The 16,627-nt window shown below is 35.6% G+C and overlaps 4 protein-coding genes across 4 annotated transcripts; 3 read left to right on the forward strand and 1 right to left on the reverse strand.

Moving 5' to 3' along the window:
* Positions 1-109: 109 nt before the first annotated feature.
* LOC146931915 (CLAVATA3/ESR (CLE)-related protein 10-like) lies at positions 110-1,245 on the reverse strand. Its single transcript, XM_085703494.1, has one exon. It carries the CDS (start codon positions 1,013-1,015, stop codon positions 737-739), a length of 279 nt encoding a protein of 92 aa, XP_085559620.1. The 5' UTR covers positions 1,016-1,245; the 3' UTR covers positions 110-736.
* A 4,858-nt stretch (positions 1,246-6,103) lies between these two features.
* On the forward strand, positions 6,104-9,640 carry LOC146931916 (putative inactive purple acid phosphatase 2). Its single transcript, XM_085703495.1, has 2 exons — positions 6,104-7,022; positions 8,107-9,640. The coding sequence occupies exons 1-2, from the start codon at positions 6,330-6,332 to the stop codon at positions 9,376-9,378; spliced, it is 1,965 nt and encodes a 654-aa protein (XP_085559621.1). The 5' UTR covers positions 6,104-6,329; the 3' UTR covers positions 9,379-9,640.
* Positions 9,641-9,921: 281 nt separating this feature from the next.
* On the forward strand, positions 9,922-10,661 carry LOC146931917 (uncharacterized). The gene is made up of 2 exons (XM_085707708.1): positions 9,922-10,386; positions 10,476-10,661. Exons 1-2 carry the CDS (start codon positions 9,922-9,924, stop codon positions 10,659-10,661), a joined length of 651 nt encoding a protein of 216 aa, XP_085563834.1.
* A 2,111-nt stretch (positions 10,662-12,772) lies between these two features.
* On the forward strand, positions 12,773-15,943 carry LOC146931918 (putative inactive purple acid phosphatase 9). Its single transcript, XM_085703499.1, has 2 exons — positions 12,773-13,547; positions 14,452-15,943. The coding sequence occupies exons 1-2, from the start codon at positions 12,852-12,854 to the stop codon at positions 15,730-15,732; spliced, it is 1,977 nt and encodes a 658-aa protein (XP_085559625.1). The 5' UTR covers positions 12,773-12,851; the 3' UTR covers positions 15,733-15,943.
* Positions 15,944-16,627: the final 684 nt, after the last annotated feature.

Genomic DNA, 16,627 nt, shown 5'->3' on the forward strand with positions numbered 1-16,627 from the left:
AAATGGTTAAAATGCCATGTTTGTAAACATTAAATATTGTACTTAAAAAGTAATTTGTTTAGCACTAACAACACCTTATACAAATAATCAAAACATGATATAAGCATAATTAAAGCAACATACTATGTCATATATTTCATGGGATCAATTCAAATACACCAACTCCATCTATACATGAATATAATTCAAAAACATAAAAATTGATGTTGACTCCATATTCTTCTTGTGAGCAACAACCATAAATAGATACGTCCTAGACTTTCGGTGGCTCCACATTAATGAAACTCATGGGGTCCTCTTCATCCTCAATTATGCTTTCAACCATCTTCTTTCTCTCTCTAACCATTTCCATGTTTGTTTTCAGATTCTCGTCTCTTTTCTACAAAATTTTGTACCTTTCATAGTTACAGCTGTAGTACTAATTGCAAGACATGGAAAACCAAATACAAGCATGGAAATGGAAAATGCATTGCCCATAATACTAAAGGCAAAAGATATTACACTAACTCCAATGTTAAACTCATACAAATAACAAAAAAATAAAAATAAAGAAAGGTAAAAAGATTGAACAATTACTAAGGAGTAATCCTTGCCAAAGATTGTCTCTTTCTGTATATAAAATGTGAACAAACAAGGAAATAGGTGGGTGACATTGAAGTTACCTTGGTGTATATATATACTAAGACTACTATATATAGTGAGCTAGGTGGCATGGGAATTTGATTTTCATCATGATTCAGTTGTGAAGTGGGTTTGGTCCAGAGGGAACTAGTCTCTTGTCTACACCATATCTTGGATCAATTTCAACCCCATGTGGAACTGGATGCATGTTCTGGTGGTGTATTCTTTGAAGGTTATAGCACAAAGAACGTGGTTTTCTGTTGGAAAAAGAATTACAATGGTGGAGGTTTCTTGAGGAAGTTGGAGATGGAAGAAACCTAGAGTTTGCTGATGAGGAGAGGAAGAAGAAAAAGAAGAGGAGAAGCAAGAATGAAGAAGAATGAGAGGTCTTCATTGCAAAGGAAGAGAGATTTGTGAATGGAGAGAGGAAGAGAGGTTAATTAGGGCATAGGAAGTGAAGTGATGGGAAAAATTATGAAAGAGAGGGAGAAGAGGTGATGACATTAGGCAAGTGATGACTGTGAATGTATTAATGAGAAACAAGCAAGAGACACATGAAGTGATATAATTGCCAAAAGAAAGGAAAGGAAAGGAAATGAAGGGGACCTCACCTTATACTATTGATTCATCTCAATTAATTGGGAGATTTTGGGTGTTGTAATTTGTCAGCAAATATAGCATCTCTCATAAAATTAGTCACGGAACTTAATTATGTGTAGGTGTTGAATGTGTAATTTCAATGTTGTGCATTCTTGTCTTGGGGAGGATCTATGCTACTTATGTTGTATGGACGACATCGGTTGGTGTGTTAAGTATGAGTTAAAAGTTTTATATTAGAAAGTAAAATAAGTAAATGTGAAAAATATTTACTTAAATATTTTTGATTTGTATGCACGGATAAGTGACCTAGTGCCTATAATGTTTTGAGACTTTAGATAAAGACGTAGTGTTTAAGAGTTGAGATCTTTTTCACTTCTAAAACAAACAAAAAAAGTCTCAATTTGTGCGAGAGATAGACACAAATAAGATATTGGCAAGATCTTTTTTTTTTTTGTAATATTAAAAAAAAGGGTTCCGTTAATACTTCCTTTGTGTCCATATCTCGTAAATTGCGCTATCTATTTCTTTGAGAAATATAGAGAGAATCTTGAGCTGATGTTTAAATCATTTGTGTGGTTGTTCAAAACCCCATATGATATCCACACAAGCTTCCTCTCCATCGAGATCCAACAAGATCTTCATTACATCGTAAAATTGTTGACAAATAATGATTATTATCGAGTACACTCAAGTTGGCAAAAAAGGGGAGTAATATTTTTTGATTAATAAATTTTAAACTTCGAAAAGTTTGGTTTAATGGTAAAAATATTAACATTGATATAGAAGTTTCAGATTTTAGTCTATTAATGTATTTTAAAGACGGCAAATATAAATCTCTTTGTTAGTATTTTTTTAGCTTTAAGGTATTTTATGTCTTGAACTGTTGCACCACTTCTCACATTAAATTTTTCATTACAAAAACAAATTAATGAATAGATCAATAGTAGTTTGTGTCCTAAAGAGACATGTCAAAGAACTCATTGTTTTACCCCAAAAAATTATGAAAAGAACGTGTAATTTGAAACTTGAATCCATCATTCATTAAGGTAGAAATTGTTAAGAGCATGGGGATGAGATGTGATTGGTTGCTAAAAGGGGAAGCTACATCATCCATTATGTAATCTTGTAAAAATGATTTCGTGTGACACAATGTTGATCATTAATTAATCATTTGGTATAGATGACTGTGTTTGACTCCTTGTTGTTTATGACGTAAACCTAATTGATTTTCTTACTTCTAATTAATTATAGTATCCATGTTTTTATTTATTTTTTTAAATATCTTTAGATACCAAAAGAATTTAAAAAATTTCCACTTTAAAAACAAAATAATACATGAATGTCCTACATCGGATATGTTGCATCATTCTCACCATTTGAGTCGAGCCGAGTTGAAACAACTTTGATTCAGCTCCACTCATTTGATCAATTCAAGTATTGTTTATCATTAGATAGTGTTGTTAAACTATTTGCTTTGAACTAACATTATATTACATTGTATTTTTAGAATTTTTATAATTTTTTTTAACAAGCCAAAATGTAATATAAACCAGAAGTGGTCGTTCGCACACAAAGCGTGCTACATAGCGATGCACAAAGTTAAATACAAAATAGGAATGCCAAGACAGCGGTCTCCAAAAACCGGGAGAAATGCACAAACAAAATTACAGACATCAACCCATACAAAGTAAAGGGTAACGCCACCACTCGTGATAGCCAAAAACAAAAGTAAACATATTTGCCTTTAGCCACACAAATGACAACAAATTAACTTTGTCTAGCAACAGATGAACATCTAAAGCCGTATTTTTGAATACCCTGTTGTTTCTTTCCTTCCAAATAGTCCAAACAGCAGCAAGCCAAATCAGTCTCAAAAACGAACGTGATGAACGCAGTAACCTGACAGAGTGACCAAACTGATGAAAATGATCACGTAAATCACAAGGGTCTACCGTGAATATACCTAACCATTGCACCCCCAAAAACAGATGGATAGCTGATTCCTATGAACTGCACCCTCCAGTGCACACATTAGCAGCTTCTTGAATCACCCTCCTCCAGTGCACACATTAGAAATTTTATAATTGTTTTTGTTGTTAGTACATCTTGTGCTATGAGTATTCAAAACAAATTGAGATATGAAGTATAATTTTTTCTTTGTAATTTAATTCAATTTTTCTCCCTTAATTGTTATTTCAAAGAAGAATATACCAAATGAATTAAGAGGATGCTTGAAGAGTTTCATCTAAACAATCAGGGTTATTTATTTTATTTTATTTCATCAAACAATAAACAACGACTTATGACTTGTTTATTTTATTTTACTTCTTATGACTTTTGGTTTCTCTAATTGTTTATTTATTTTACAATGACTTATGACTTTGCTTATTTTATTTTACATTTTCGTCCCTTAATTGCTTGTTAAACTCTCGAGAAGATTCCTACCTCTCATTAAATATCTTATCAACTTATATTTTATTTTATATTCATACGTAGTACAACTAGTTCAAAATGCATAAGAAATCAAAATGAAACACTTCCTCCGGTCACTATTATAAGCAAAAATCAATTTTTTAGATTCATTTATTAAATGACGTATTTGATCAATAATATAGACCAAAAACATCTTTTAATGAATGAATATAAAAAGTTGATTTTTGCTTATAATAGTGACCGGAGGGAGTATATTAATTAAACCCAATAATAAATCCTAGCAAGCATAAGGAATGTAAAGAGAGGATTCACAAAGTATCCACAAACAAACTACAAGAAAACAAGAGAAAGGTGAAAATGACGTCATGATCTAAGTGACAATTCTCACACAAACGATGAGATTATGCCACCAAGACTGTAAATCAAAAGCTAAATTCACATATTTCACTTTCAGCCACTAGAAAAATTAAATTTTCACTTTATCTAGTAATTGTTGAATCGAAGACTCCTTATGCTTAAATAGCTGCATATTTCTTTCCTTTCAAATAACACAAATACAAGTCATACAAATGAAGTGAAAGCAAGACTGGATTCTTTTTAGGAACACTCATAAATAGTCGAACTGAATGATATGGTCGAAGAGAAGCAACATAAGCGTTTAATAGATTCCTAAGGACTGATGTTGTTGTTGAACAAACTCATTCCATGATCCGTTTACGTCACAAAACTGGAGAGTTTATATTCCCTATAACAACATATATGTACTCCCATTCCATTGAACCATATGCCTTCTCAAAATCCACTTTAAACAACAACTCTTTTTTAGACCTTTAAGCTTCACCTAAAACTCGTTTAGCAATGAAAACTCCATCTAGAATTTTCCTCCCTTTGACAAAGGCAAACTAAGTGTCAAAAATTACACTTCCAATAATCCATTTTAATCTATTGACTAGAACCTTCCCCAACACCTAATACATATATCTAACAAGAAAAATGGGCCTAAAATCTAACAAACATAACAAACTCTCAACTTTCAGAATCAAACCTATAAAAGTACAATTTGAGCATTTTACCAATTTACCCTTCGATGAAATTCCATTAACAAATTCAAAGCATCAACTTAAATCTCTAACAAAAAATCATTGATAAATCCAAAGTTAATGTCATCTGGACCAGGACCTTTAAAGCTATCACATTCCCACGTTACCTTCTTAACCTCATCATCACAAAAAGGTATGGTTAACTCGCCTCTTTCTTGAGCATTGATAGTCTTGAAGTTGAAGTTGTCCACACCAGGTCTATCAAAAGTGACCGGCTTGATATGACTTGTAAAATGATTAAAATCAGCAGCTCGGACATTAGCCACACCCTACACCTGTACACCCTGAACATTTAGAGATATAATAGATTTAATTCTCCTCCTACTAGACATTAACCCGTAAATAACTTTTTGAGTCAACATCCTTTCCTTAGGGCAATTGATCCTTGATTTCTACCATTGAATACTGCTGAGGATATTAAACATTGAGAACATTTGAGCTGCAAGAGAGTGTAACTTCTCCATCTCAGCCTCATCTAACTCTTGATCCTCCTTCCATTTATTGTAAGGAAATAAAATACGATCCTTCACATCTTATAATTTTGCAATCCATATTTTGAGCATGATTTTGATGCCAAATTTTTAGACTTCATTTGATAAATTTGAACTTCTTATTGCACATATCGTCCCTATCCGTCCACGCCAAAAGGACTTCATTGCTCGATTACAAACTATTTATACCCAAGAAGATCATCCCAATATTTCAACATTCGAAATGGAAGGCCCCCGTTATCCTCGTCAACCGTTACCAAAAAGGGCAATGATCAGAAAGACCACAAGTCACAACAACTTGCATACATTTCGGCCATTGCAAGCACCAATCTTCAAGAAAAAATATATCTATCAAGGCAATTCATAGAATGGTTATCCCCTCAAAACCAAGTAAACAGTCTTCCGTGAAGTGGTAATCAATTAACACATTATCATCGATAAACTTGTTGAAGTAAATAAAATCTAATTCATCACAAGAGACACCCCCTACTCTTCCTTCACTCTTCCGAACGAATGACATTGAAATCACCGCATAGACACCAATTTGATCTCGTTTGGCTGGCAATCACATCATCAATCTAACTCATACACCTTTTTCCCACCAAATTCAAAAGCTCATGTATATTTGCAACATAAAATTCCTTACCAGTCTTAATAAATCTACCATAGACACTTGGAGAATGGTCAAAACTCATAGTCAACATCACTTCTATTTCCAACATCATTCTATTACGCTGCCATCTTTATCTTATTTCTATCATTTCTTGCATCAAACATGACATTAGAGTGTCATCGTAATCTATATTATGAGAGAGTTCTTAAATAATGAACATAAAAAAATAAAAAATAAATTCAATTGAAGGAATAGATAAATATTCTACATTATTTTAATTTTATTTTTATTGCAATCAATATAGCAAATGGCTTAAAGAGTTTCAGTTCGATGACTTATCTCATCAAACAATAAACAAAGACGAGCGATGAATAATCATATATTCCATTCAATGTCAATCAATCAACCATTTCATCTTCAACTCCTTCCATTTCAAATTTCAACCAATTCCCATTACCATTTACAATAATCATGATTCCTTGCACAATACTCTTCCTCTATCTTTCAATAATCTTCAACTCCAACCTTGTCCAATCAAAACCCTCCCTAACCGTAACCCCCACAACTCTATCAAAATCCGGGGACACCGTCACACTAAGGTGGTCCGGTATCCAATCACCCTCAGAGCTAGACTTCGTAGCAATCTACTCACCACCCACCTCCTCCTACGACAACTTCATTGGCTACCTCTTCCTCTCTAAATCATCCACCTGGCAATCCGGTTCCGGCACACTCTCCCTCCCCCTCATCAACCTCCGTTCCAACTACATCTTCGGTATCTTCCATTGGACCCAATCCGAAATCAACCCTGATCGTTATGACCATGACAATAACCCCTTACCACAAACCGGAGACCTTCTCGCCATTTCTGAAGAGGTTTCGTTTGTTTCGGGTAAAGGACCGGAGCAGATTCATCTTGCTTTTGCGGATGAAGAAGATGCTATGCGGGTTATGTATGTGACGAGGGATCCGAAGGAGACGTATGTGAGGTATGGGGAGAGAAAATGTCATATGGGAGGTCTTGCGGTGGCGCGTGTGAAGAGGTATGAGAGGGAGCATATGTGTGATGCTCCTGCTAACGAGAGTGTTGGTTGGAGGGATCCAGGTTATATACATGATGCTTTGATCACTAGTTTAAAGAAAGGAAGAAGATACTACTATAAGGTTTTTTCTTCTGTTTATTCAGTTTTATTACTATTACTATTAACGAGTGTTTCGTTTCTTTGATAAACATTTTCCTACCTTGTTTTTTACTTTCATTATTACTTTGTGTTTGGTTGGAAAACAAGGTAATCAAAATTAGACCGGACATTAAACATGTGTTGGTAATGGTAATGGTTTAAAGTTTAAAGGTTCCTATAATTTTTAAAATGTATATGTGATATACATTACATCAATCAATAAGAAACAATACAATATTGATAATTTTATATCATCATCATTTAGATAAAAAAAAAATATATTTGAGGTTTGAATTTGTCTACTTAAATATAAAAAAATACCTCGATATTTTTTTGGGTGTGTTTTGATTTGATAAAGAGACAAGGATTTGACAACTTTTTTTTGTACCCTGTTTGATTTACAAACTGGCCATTGGACTAGACAAAACAAGTAGCAAGAGATCGAACAAAAACAACAATTTTTGTCTCACTAAATCATAAGAAAACTTTTTATCCATAACGCAAACTATCAAAAATACCGAAATACGATTTTAGTTCTCCAACATAAAAAATATTATAAATGTGTATTTGTAGCTCAAACTCAACTCATATTTATTATTTATTTTTGCTTAATTTTATTGAATGGGCATCATCGTCTAGTGAGAAAGAGGATCATGAGTTGGGACATCATCGATTGCCGTTTGAGTTGGAAAAGATTTTTAAGTATTGGTCTGGAATCCCTTGTCAGCTAGTCAACCGTAGAACCCAACTATATTTGGATATACAATACATTTATGTTCAAAACCATGTTTAGAACCCAACTATATTTGGATATACAATACATTTATGTGTAGTTTTTTATTTTTTAATAATAAGGAACTCAAGTGTAAGAGATTCAAATCTTAAAAAAAAAAAAATTATGATAGAAAACAAAGGTAGTTAGCTTTAACTTTTCTACAAAATCTCTAAATTTTTAAAAACAAAATCATTGTTTTAAGGCAAAACAAACACGCCCTAAATCTGGTTCATGTAATCGTTTAGTATATGGTAACCAGGAACTTAACTTGAGTGATGGTGTTGTGTACCAGGTTGGAAATAAAAATGGAGGTTGGAGTGCAACTCATAGCTTTGTGTCAAGGAATAGTGATTCAAATGAAACAATAGCTTTCATTTTTGGTGACATGGGAACAGCTACACCATATAATACATTTTTGCGTACACAAGAAGAAAGCATATCAACAGTGAAGTGGATCCTCCGTGATGTTGAAGCTCTAGGAAACAAACCCGCTTTTGTGTCACACATCGGAGACATTAGTTACGCAAGTGGTTATGCGTGGTTGTGGGATCATTTTTTCGCACAAATTGAACCTGTTGCAACAAAAGTGGCATACCATGTATGCATTGGAAATCATGAGTATGATTGGCCTTTACAGCCATGGAAACCTAATTGGACTAATTATGGAAAAGATGGAGGTGGTGAGTGCGGTGTACCCTATAGTTTAAGGTTCAACATGCCTGGAAATTCGTCAGAACCTACTGGAACTATAGCTCCAGCAACTAGAAATCTTTATTACTCATTTGATATGGGTGTAGTACATTTTGTTTATATATCAACAGAGACCAATTTTCTTCTTGGGAGCAACCAGTATAACTTCTTGAAGCATGATTTGGAATCAGTTGACAGGAACAAGACTCCTTTTGTAGTAGTTCAAGGGCACAGACCCATGTACACAACAATCAATGGAACCAAGGATGTTGCGTTGAGAGAAAAGATGCTTGAGCACTTGGAACCTCTATTGGTGAACAACAATGTGAACCTTGCCCTTTGGGGCCATGTTCATAGATACGAGAGATTTTGTCCACTGAATAACTACACTTGTGGAAATGGCGTGGGCCGGAGAGCAGGGGACAAAGGATATACCGTTCATCTTGTGATTGGCATGGCAGGGCAAGACAAGCAATCCATCTGGAAAACAAGACTGGGTCATCCCAATGACTCGATCTTTCCTCAACCAAAACAGTCTTTGTATCGTGGGGGTGAGTTTGGGTACATTAGACTAGTGGCTACAAAGCAGAAGCTCGTGGTTTCTTATGTTGGAAATCATGATGGTGAGGTGCATGACACAATGGAAATTTTGGCATCTGGAGAACTTTTCAATGGTAATGTTAATGTTGATATTGGTAATGCTAAACCTAAAGGTTTGATTGAAGAAGCTACATTATCCCAGTATGTCCAGGGAGGAAGCGTACTGGTGCTTGGGGCCTTTATGGGTTACATTCTCGGTTGGGTTATACATGCAAGGAAAAAACCAGAGTCCAGGAGTGTTTCTACTCACACGAAGATTGAGAAACATGATTAGTTATTATTGTTTGATCAAAACCCTTAGTTGCAACCTAGTGTACTTGGGGACTGATGTTTGAACATATGCAACTTTTCTTGCTAAAGTTTGATATTTAAGGCATCCTTTGTAGTGACTTGTGATGTTGTATAATTTTGGAATTATTTGATTTTCAGATAGAGCATACTCCTTACACAATAAAATGTGTTACATTAAGCATACCAATGTAACTTACTAGTATTTTTGAAAGAAAAAAGGAAGAAGCTCTCCTCCTTTATCTCTATGTTGGTCTTTGGATAAAAAAGTTACTCAAAATTTTGTGTTTAGAGAAGATCTTTGAATAGTGTGGTTATTCAAAGAAAATGGATGTCATCTTGACATGGCTTTATAGATCAAATTCGAAGCTTGCATAATATATATTTATATTTATTTATATTTATATTCATAGAAACATGGCACCTTCAGCAACCTGTTCTCGATGCGGAAAGGTTGACGAACCACTCCTTCACTGCATTAGGGACTGTCGTTTCTCTAGGAACATTTGGAACAAAATTGGTTTCACGGATGTTGATTTTTTTCATTACTCAAAATGCTCATGATTGGATTAATTCTGCTGCAACTGGCCCTCGCGGTTCAATTTTCCTTGCTGGTCTTTGGTGGGTTTGGAGATACCGTAACTTGATGTGCCTCAATAACGAATCTTGGTCCATGTTCCGCATTACCAACAGCATTCACAATTCAGCAGAAGCTATTACGACGAGCTTTCAAAGAGATGGCAGAATTGCTCATCCGGAACGTTTTGTTAAGTGGAACTGTAACAACCACATGGGTTCCATTCTCAACATTGATGGCAGATGCTTGGGTACTCCTATTCGTGCTGGTTTCAGTGGGGTCATTCGCTATAACCATGGGTTCTACCTTTCCAGATTTACAGGTTGCATCATCAATTCAAATGATATCTTCTTGGTGGAGCTCACCGCAATTCACCGTGGCTTGTGTTTGGCTATTGACATGGGTCTTGATGATTTGGTTTGTTACTTAGACTCCCTTCTTTCCATTAATCTCATCACGACACTCCGAGTTATCACATCTATGTTGTTCTCCTTCAAGATATTAAGGATCTTCTTGGTATCGGTAATTTCACTCTCCGCCATACGTTAAGAGAGGGAAATCAGTGTGCTGACTATATGGCTAAGTTGGGAGCCTCCTCTGAAGATGTTTTCATCATGCATCCTTCACCTCCTGTCGACCTTCTCCCTTTGCTGAAGCTCGATGCGTCGGGCACTCTCTTTTCTAGGCTCTAGCCTCTTTTCCTGTCTGTTGTTTTCCCTTTTTTCTGTTTTCCTGCTTCTGTTTTAGTTTTGCCACTATATGTACATCATTTTCAAAAATACAATATAAACTAATATACATTTTTAATATAAATTTTTATTTATAAAATAGTGCGAACATAATGTAAACTTTTGCATAGTTGATAATAGTATTTAGGTCACAAATCTAGATAAAAAGTAAATATTGTGTAACAATTTGTTAAAACTCATCCCCTTACTTTTTTTTTTTGGCTTGGTAAAAGTATTACATATCTAAGTTATAATTTTTGAATTTTTTTTAATTATATTAATATGATACAATATATTTGTAATTGACAATTTTTTTAGTAGAAATACGGGTAATTTGTATGGGTACTTAGGTATCTAGAGGGTACGGGTACGATTACAAATGTTGTTGCCCATCGTGCAATCATCGAGGGTTTGATATGAAAATCAAAAGTTCAAATAGTGAAAATGATACTATGATAATCAAAGAGTCAAATCAATGATAAAAGTAAAAAAAAAAAAAACTAATTTGAATATTTGAATTTTTACGATGATATCAAAGTCTCCTTCATAATTTACTGGTCATTAGTTTTCTGCAATCGGACCACCCACCATTTTAGCCACACATCAAGTCCAATAGTGTTGAGCATGAGAGGGTGTGTTAAAGAGTTTTACATTGGATGAAAGATGAGCTCAACAAGTGTTTCTATGTGGGGACAGTAATTACCTCCCAATCCGGTTTTATGGGGTTGTACTAGACCTAATCACAAGTTATAAGGTCGTTGAGATGCAAAGTGTGTGTGTGCTTTGGTTGGGGGGGGGGGGGGGGTACCTGCAAGCACTCTAACGCTCAGTCAACATGAGAGTAAAGATTGAAATGTATTAAAAGGATTGAAGTTTTCTACCTTATGTTGCAGTCCAAGGACCCATTTGCTAAACTTGTAAAACGTTTGGACACACTTTGCATCTCAACGACCATGAGTGTGTCCAAACGTTTAGCAAATGAACATATATATGTTGAACTTGCAAGTGAATCGATCGATTTACAAGTTGTTTCACCCTACATACACTATAGGGGCATAAGTTTTTTTGAATAAGTAAAATTTGACACAACTTATGGTCTCAAGTCAAATTTGAAAGAAACACGTTTATTAAAATTTGAATAAACTTGAGACCATAAGTTGTGTCAAATTTTATTCAAACTTGTATGTAGGGACACAACTTATGGACTTTTGATGTCACAAATTTGAGATTGAAAGAAACACGTTTTAAGGTCTCAAGTCAACACCATAAGATTAACTCAAGTGAGTTAACGGAGTGGGCACAAGTTAATGAACTTAGTAAGAAAATACTCATCCTAAAAATCATATACTCCCTCCGTCTCAAAATAGTTGTCGCTTTAGCATTTTTTTCTTTATCTAAAAATAATTGTCACTTTATAATATCATTGCAACATTTTTTTCACTATTATACCCTTGTTTATTGAATTTCATCGAACTTAACTACCCTACTAACTACAATCAATAAATATATTTAAATTTTAATAAATGATATTAATTTTACCATTAAAATTAACATAATTATTCATTTTTGATAAAATTGTGCACAAACTTTAAACGACTATTTTAAGACGGGTTGTATGTAAAAAAAATCATATATTCAACTCAAAAAGTCAAAATACGTTTTTACCGGTACAAAGTTGCTAATATTAGCAAGACCCTTGCAATAAAGAAGAATATTTTTTTTTTGGTAGTGACAATAAAGAAGAGGGATATTAGTCACTTTAGTCCCTGAATGGGGAACGATTCGTCAATTTAGTCCCTGAATGCAGATAATATGCAAAACAGTCCCTGCATGGTCAATTTCAGGGACTAAAGTGACTAACGAAGTCTACATTCAAGGACTAAATTGACTAACGGAGTCTGCATTCAGGGACTAAATTGACTAACAAAGTCTACATTCAGGGACTATTTTGCAATTTATCTACATTCAGGGACTAAATTGACGAATCGTTCCCCATTCAGGGACTAAAGTGACTAATTTCCCATAAAGAAGAATATACCAAGTAGATTAAGATGATGCTTCAAGAGTTTTAGCTCAAGTACGTATCCTATGAATCAAACAATGAATTAATCAATCTTCATCTTCATTTCATTCAATTCCAACAAATTCTTAACCATGATTCCTCACACAATACTCTTCTTCACCTTACTATTATCCTCAACCTTCACCTTCACCCTCGCCCAATCAAAACCCACCCTCTCCGTCACCCCAACCACCCTCTCTAAATCCGGCGATACCGTCACCCTCCGGTGGTCCGGTATCCAATCCCCTTCCGATCTCGACTTCGTCGCAATCTACTCTCCACCCACCTCCGCCCACAAAAACTACATCGGCTACCTCTTCCTCTCCAAATCCCCCACCTGGCAATCCGGCTCCGGCACTCTCTCTCTCCCTCTCATCAACCTCCGATCCAACTACTCCTTCCGTATCTTCCACTGGTCCCAATCCGAAATCAACCCTAAACGTCAAGATCACGATCATAATCCCTTACCACAAACGCGTCACCTTCTTGCTTTCTCTGATGAAGTTTCTTTTGCATCCCTTCGACCGGAGCAGATTCATCTTGCTTTTGCGGATGATGAGGATGCTATGAGGGTGATGTATGTGACGGGGGTTCCGAAGGAGACGTATGTGAGATATGGAGAAAGAGAGGATGAGATGGATAGATTGGTTGTTGCGAGTGTGAAGAGATATGAGAGAGAGCATATGTGTGATGCTCCTGCTAATCAGAGTGTTGGTTGGAGGGATCCTGGGTTTATACATGATGCTTTGATTACTGGCTTGGAAAAAGGAAGAAGATATTACTATAAGGTTTTTTTTTTTTTTTTTTAATAGTCTTTTGCTTTCTATGTGTTGTTGGGTTTCTCGTGACATTGCTCTTTTAGGTTTTGTTTGGTTGGATATTTTTATTACTTCGGTTAGAAGAAATGATTATTAATGAACTAATTGATTTTGGTTAGAAGTTAGTTGAATGTAAAGTGGTACCCTTTTCGGTGACTAAAATTTCACTTTTTAGGTTCACTGCATAAATCATAATATAGATCAGATACATCAGTTATACAATGAACCTGAAAAGTGAAATTTTGCTTAGAATACCGACCTCAAGGTATTTTGGGTGAATTCTATTCTACTGTGGACCACTTTGATAGGTTGGTCACAGTGGACTGATACTTGAAAATAGTTCAAAACTCCAATCACAACATAAGTTGCGTTTTAGAAGTAGAACTCCACAATTCTTCTTGTTATCGCGATTGAGATAGTGACTTGATCAGTGCTGGTTCAAGAGAAAAAAGAGAAAACGAATATACGGCTAAAACCTGAATGTTTTTTTGGTTGAACCAGCATCGATCAGATCAATGTCTCATAAAAAAGAGAACTGGGGGTTTATGCTTTGCAGGGACGTTGTTACTCGTAGTTAGAGTTTTGAGAAGTACTAGGCTATCACACTAGAATCATTTATGTTAAGTGAATTAAACAATGAATCTGAGGCTGAAATGAAATCACGTCAAAAGGTATAAAGCTCTAAATATCTGCTTTTAAGTTAGAATCGATTACGGAGACAAAACCTATTTTACTTAATACTCAAATATGCCAAAAAAATGTTTAGTAAGTATACAATATTGTATTTTGCTGAGGTCTTAAAATTCTGATTCATCTAATTGCTTAGTATATGGAAACCAGAAACTTATTTGGTATGGTGTTTTCTGTGTGTCAGGTTGGAAATGATAATGGAGGTTGGAGTGCAACTCATAGCTTTGTGTCGAGGAATAGTGATTCAAATGAAACCATAGCTTTCCTTTTTGGTGACATGGGAACAACTACAGCATACAATACATATTTGCGTACACAGGATGAGAGCATATCAACCATGAAGTGGATCCTGCGTGATGTTGAAGCTCTAGGAAACAAGCCCGCCTTTATATCACACATTGGAGACATAAGTTATGCAAGAGGTTATGCGTGGTTGTGGGATCATTTTTTCGCACAGATTGAACCTGTTGCAACCAAAGTGGCATACCATGTATGCATTGGCAATCACGAGTATGACTGGCCTTTACAGCCATGGAAACCTGATTGGGCTAATTATAGAACAGATGGAGGTGGTGAATGTGGTGTACCCTACAGTTTAAGGTTCAACATGCCAGGAAACTCTTCGGAACCCACTGGAACTGTAGCTCCAGCCACTAGGAATCTTTATTACTCATTTGATATGGGAACAGTACATTTTGTTTATATTTCCACAGAGACCAATTTCCTTCCTGGGAGCAATCAGTATAACTTCTTAAAGCGTGATTTGGAATCAGTTGACAGGAACAAGACTCCTTTTGTAGTAGTCCAAGGGCATCGACCCATGTACACAACAAGCAATGAAGTTAGGGATGCCGCGTTAAGAGGAAAGATGGTTGAGCACCTGGAACCTTTATTGGTGAATAACCATGTGACTCTTGCCCTTTGGGGTCATGTTCATAGGTACGAGAGATTTTGTCCACTAAACAACTATACCTGTGGAAATGGTGTGGGCCGGAAAGCAGGGGAAAAAGGTTATACTGTTCATCTTGTGATCGGCATGGCAGGGCAAGACTGGCAACCCATCTGGCAACCAAGACCGGATCATCCCGATGACCCAATCTATCCACAACCACAACGATCTTTGTACCGCGGGGGTGAGTTCGGGTACATTAGACTGGTAGCTACAAAGCAGAAGCTCGTGATTTATTATGTTGGTAATCATGATGGCGAGGTGCATGACACATTGGAGATTCTGGAATCTGGAGAAGTTAGTGGTGGTGGTAACGATAATGTTAATGGCGGTATTGGTAGTGCTAAACCTGAAGTTCAGATTAAAGAATCCACATTGTCGTGGTATGTCCAGGGAGGAAGTGTGCTGGTGCTTGGGGCCTTTATGGGCTACATTCTTGGTTTTGTTTCACATGCCAGGAAGAAGCAGCCCGAGTCCAGGAGTGGTTTTAGTCCCGTGAAGACTGAGGAAACATGATTAGTTATTAGCCTTTACAACTTTTTTTATAGGAAGGTTCGAAATTAAGTATCTCTTCTATTTGTTTTTATCAAAACCCCAGTTGCAGCCTGATATACTTGGGGTCTTATTTTTTTGTACATATGCAATTTTTCTTGCTGAGAACTTGTCATTTAAGGCACCCCTTGTAGTGACTTGTGTTGTTCTATAATATATTCAAGTTATATGTACAGATAGATCATACTTCATACACAATAAAACGTGTTAAATTAAGGATACCAATGCAACTAATTAAAAGAAGAAAAAAATCTCTCCCCCCTTTATCTCTATGCTGGTCTTTGAATAGAAGTTACTCAAAGCAATTTTTTTCTCTGTTTAATTTTATTTCTTAATTGTGTTTTAGAGATGATCTCTGAATTGGCTTGGTTATGCAAACCCCAAGGCCAGTCCAGAAAATTGATATCTTCCTGAATGGAGGAAGGAATGAATAGTGAGAATATGCAAGTCCCCAGTTTGATCTATAAAACCATGTTTCTCTTTAGGTACACAAACTTTTTTTTTTTTTTTTTTTTGGAGCAAGGTACACAAACTTAGAACAGAGAAATGTTTGTCTCCACAATCAAGATTTAAGCGAGCCTCCAGCTTTGGTGAACAGTTACAACATGCTTACGCATAACTTCATCATCTATTAACTAGTGTGGAAAGCCAACTTCTGTTTTTCTGTCTCTAGGATTGTAAGCCAGGGATAAAAAAGGAAAGTAGTATTTTTTTTCTGTCCAAGTTGCCATATCTGGACAATAATCCAGCTTGGCAGTATCAGTAAGTGGACCAAAAGTTAAACAAAAAATCCAAATGGCAGGAAAGAAAAACAGAAATATCAGAGGGGTGATTTGGTCATTAACTAGTTTCAACTTTC

This window comes from Medicago sativa, chromosome 4 (genome assembly GCF_051527215.1).
Source record: "Medicago sativa cultivar Bolivia chromosome 4, Bolivia_mono, whole genome shotgun sequence".
Classification (NCBI taxonomy): Eukaryota; Viridiplantae; Streptophyta; class Magnoliopsida; order Fabales; family Fabaceae; genus Medicago; species Medicago sativa.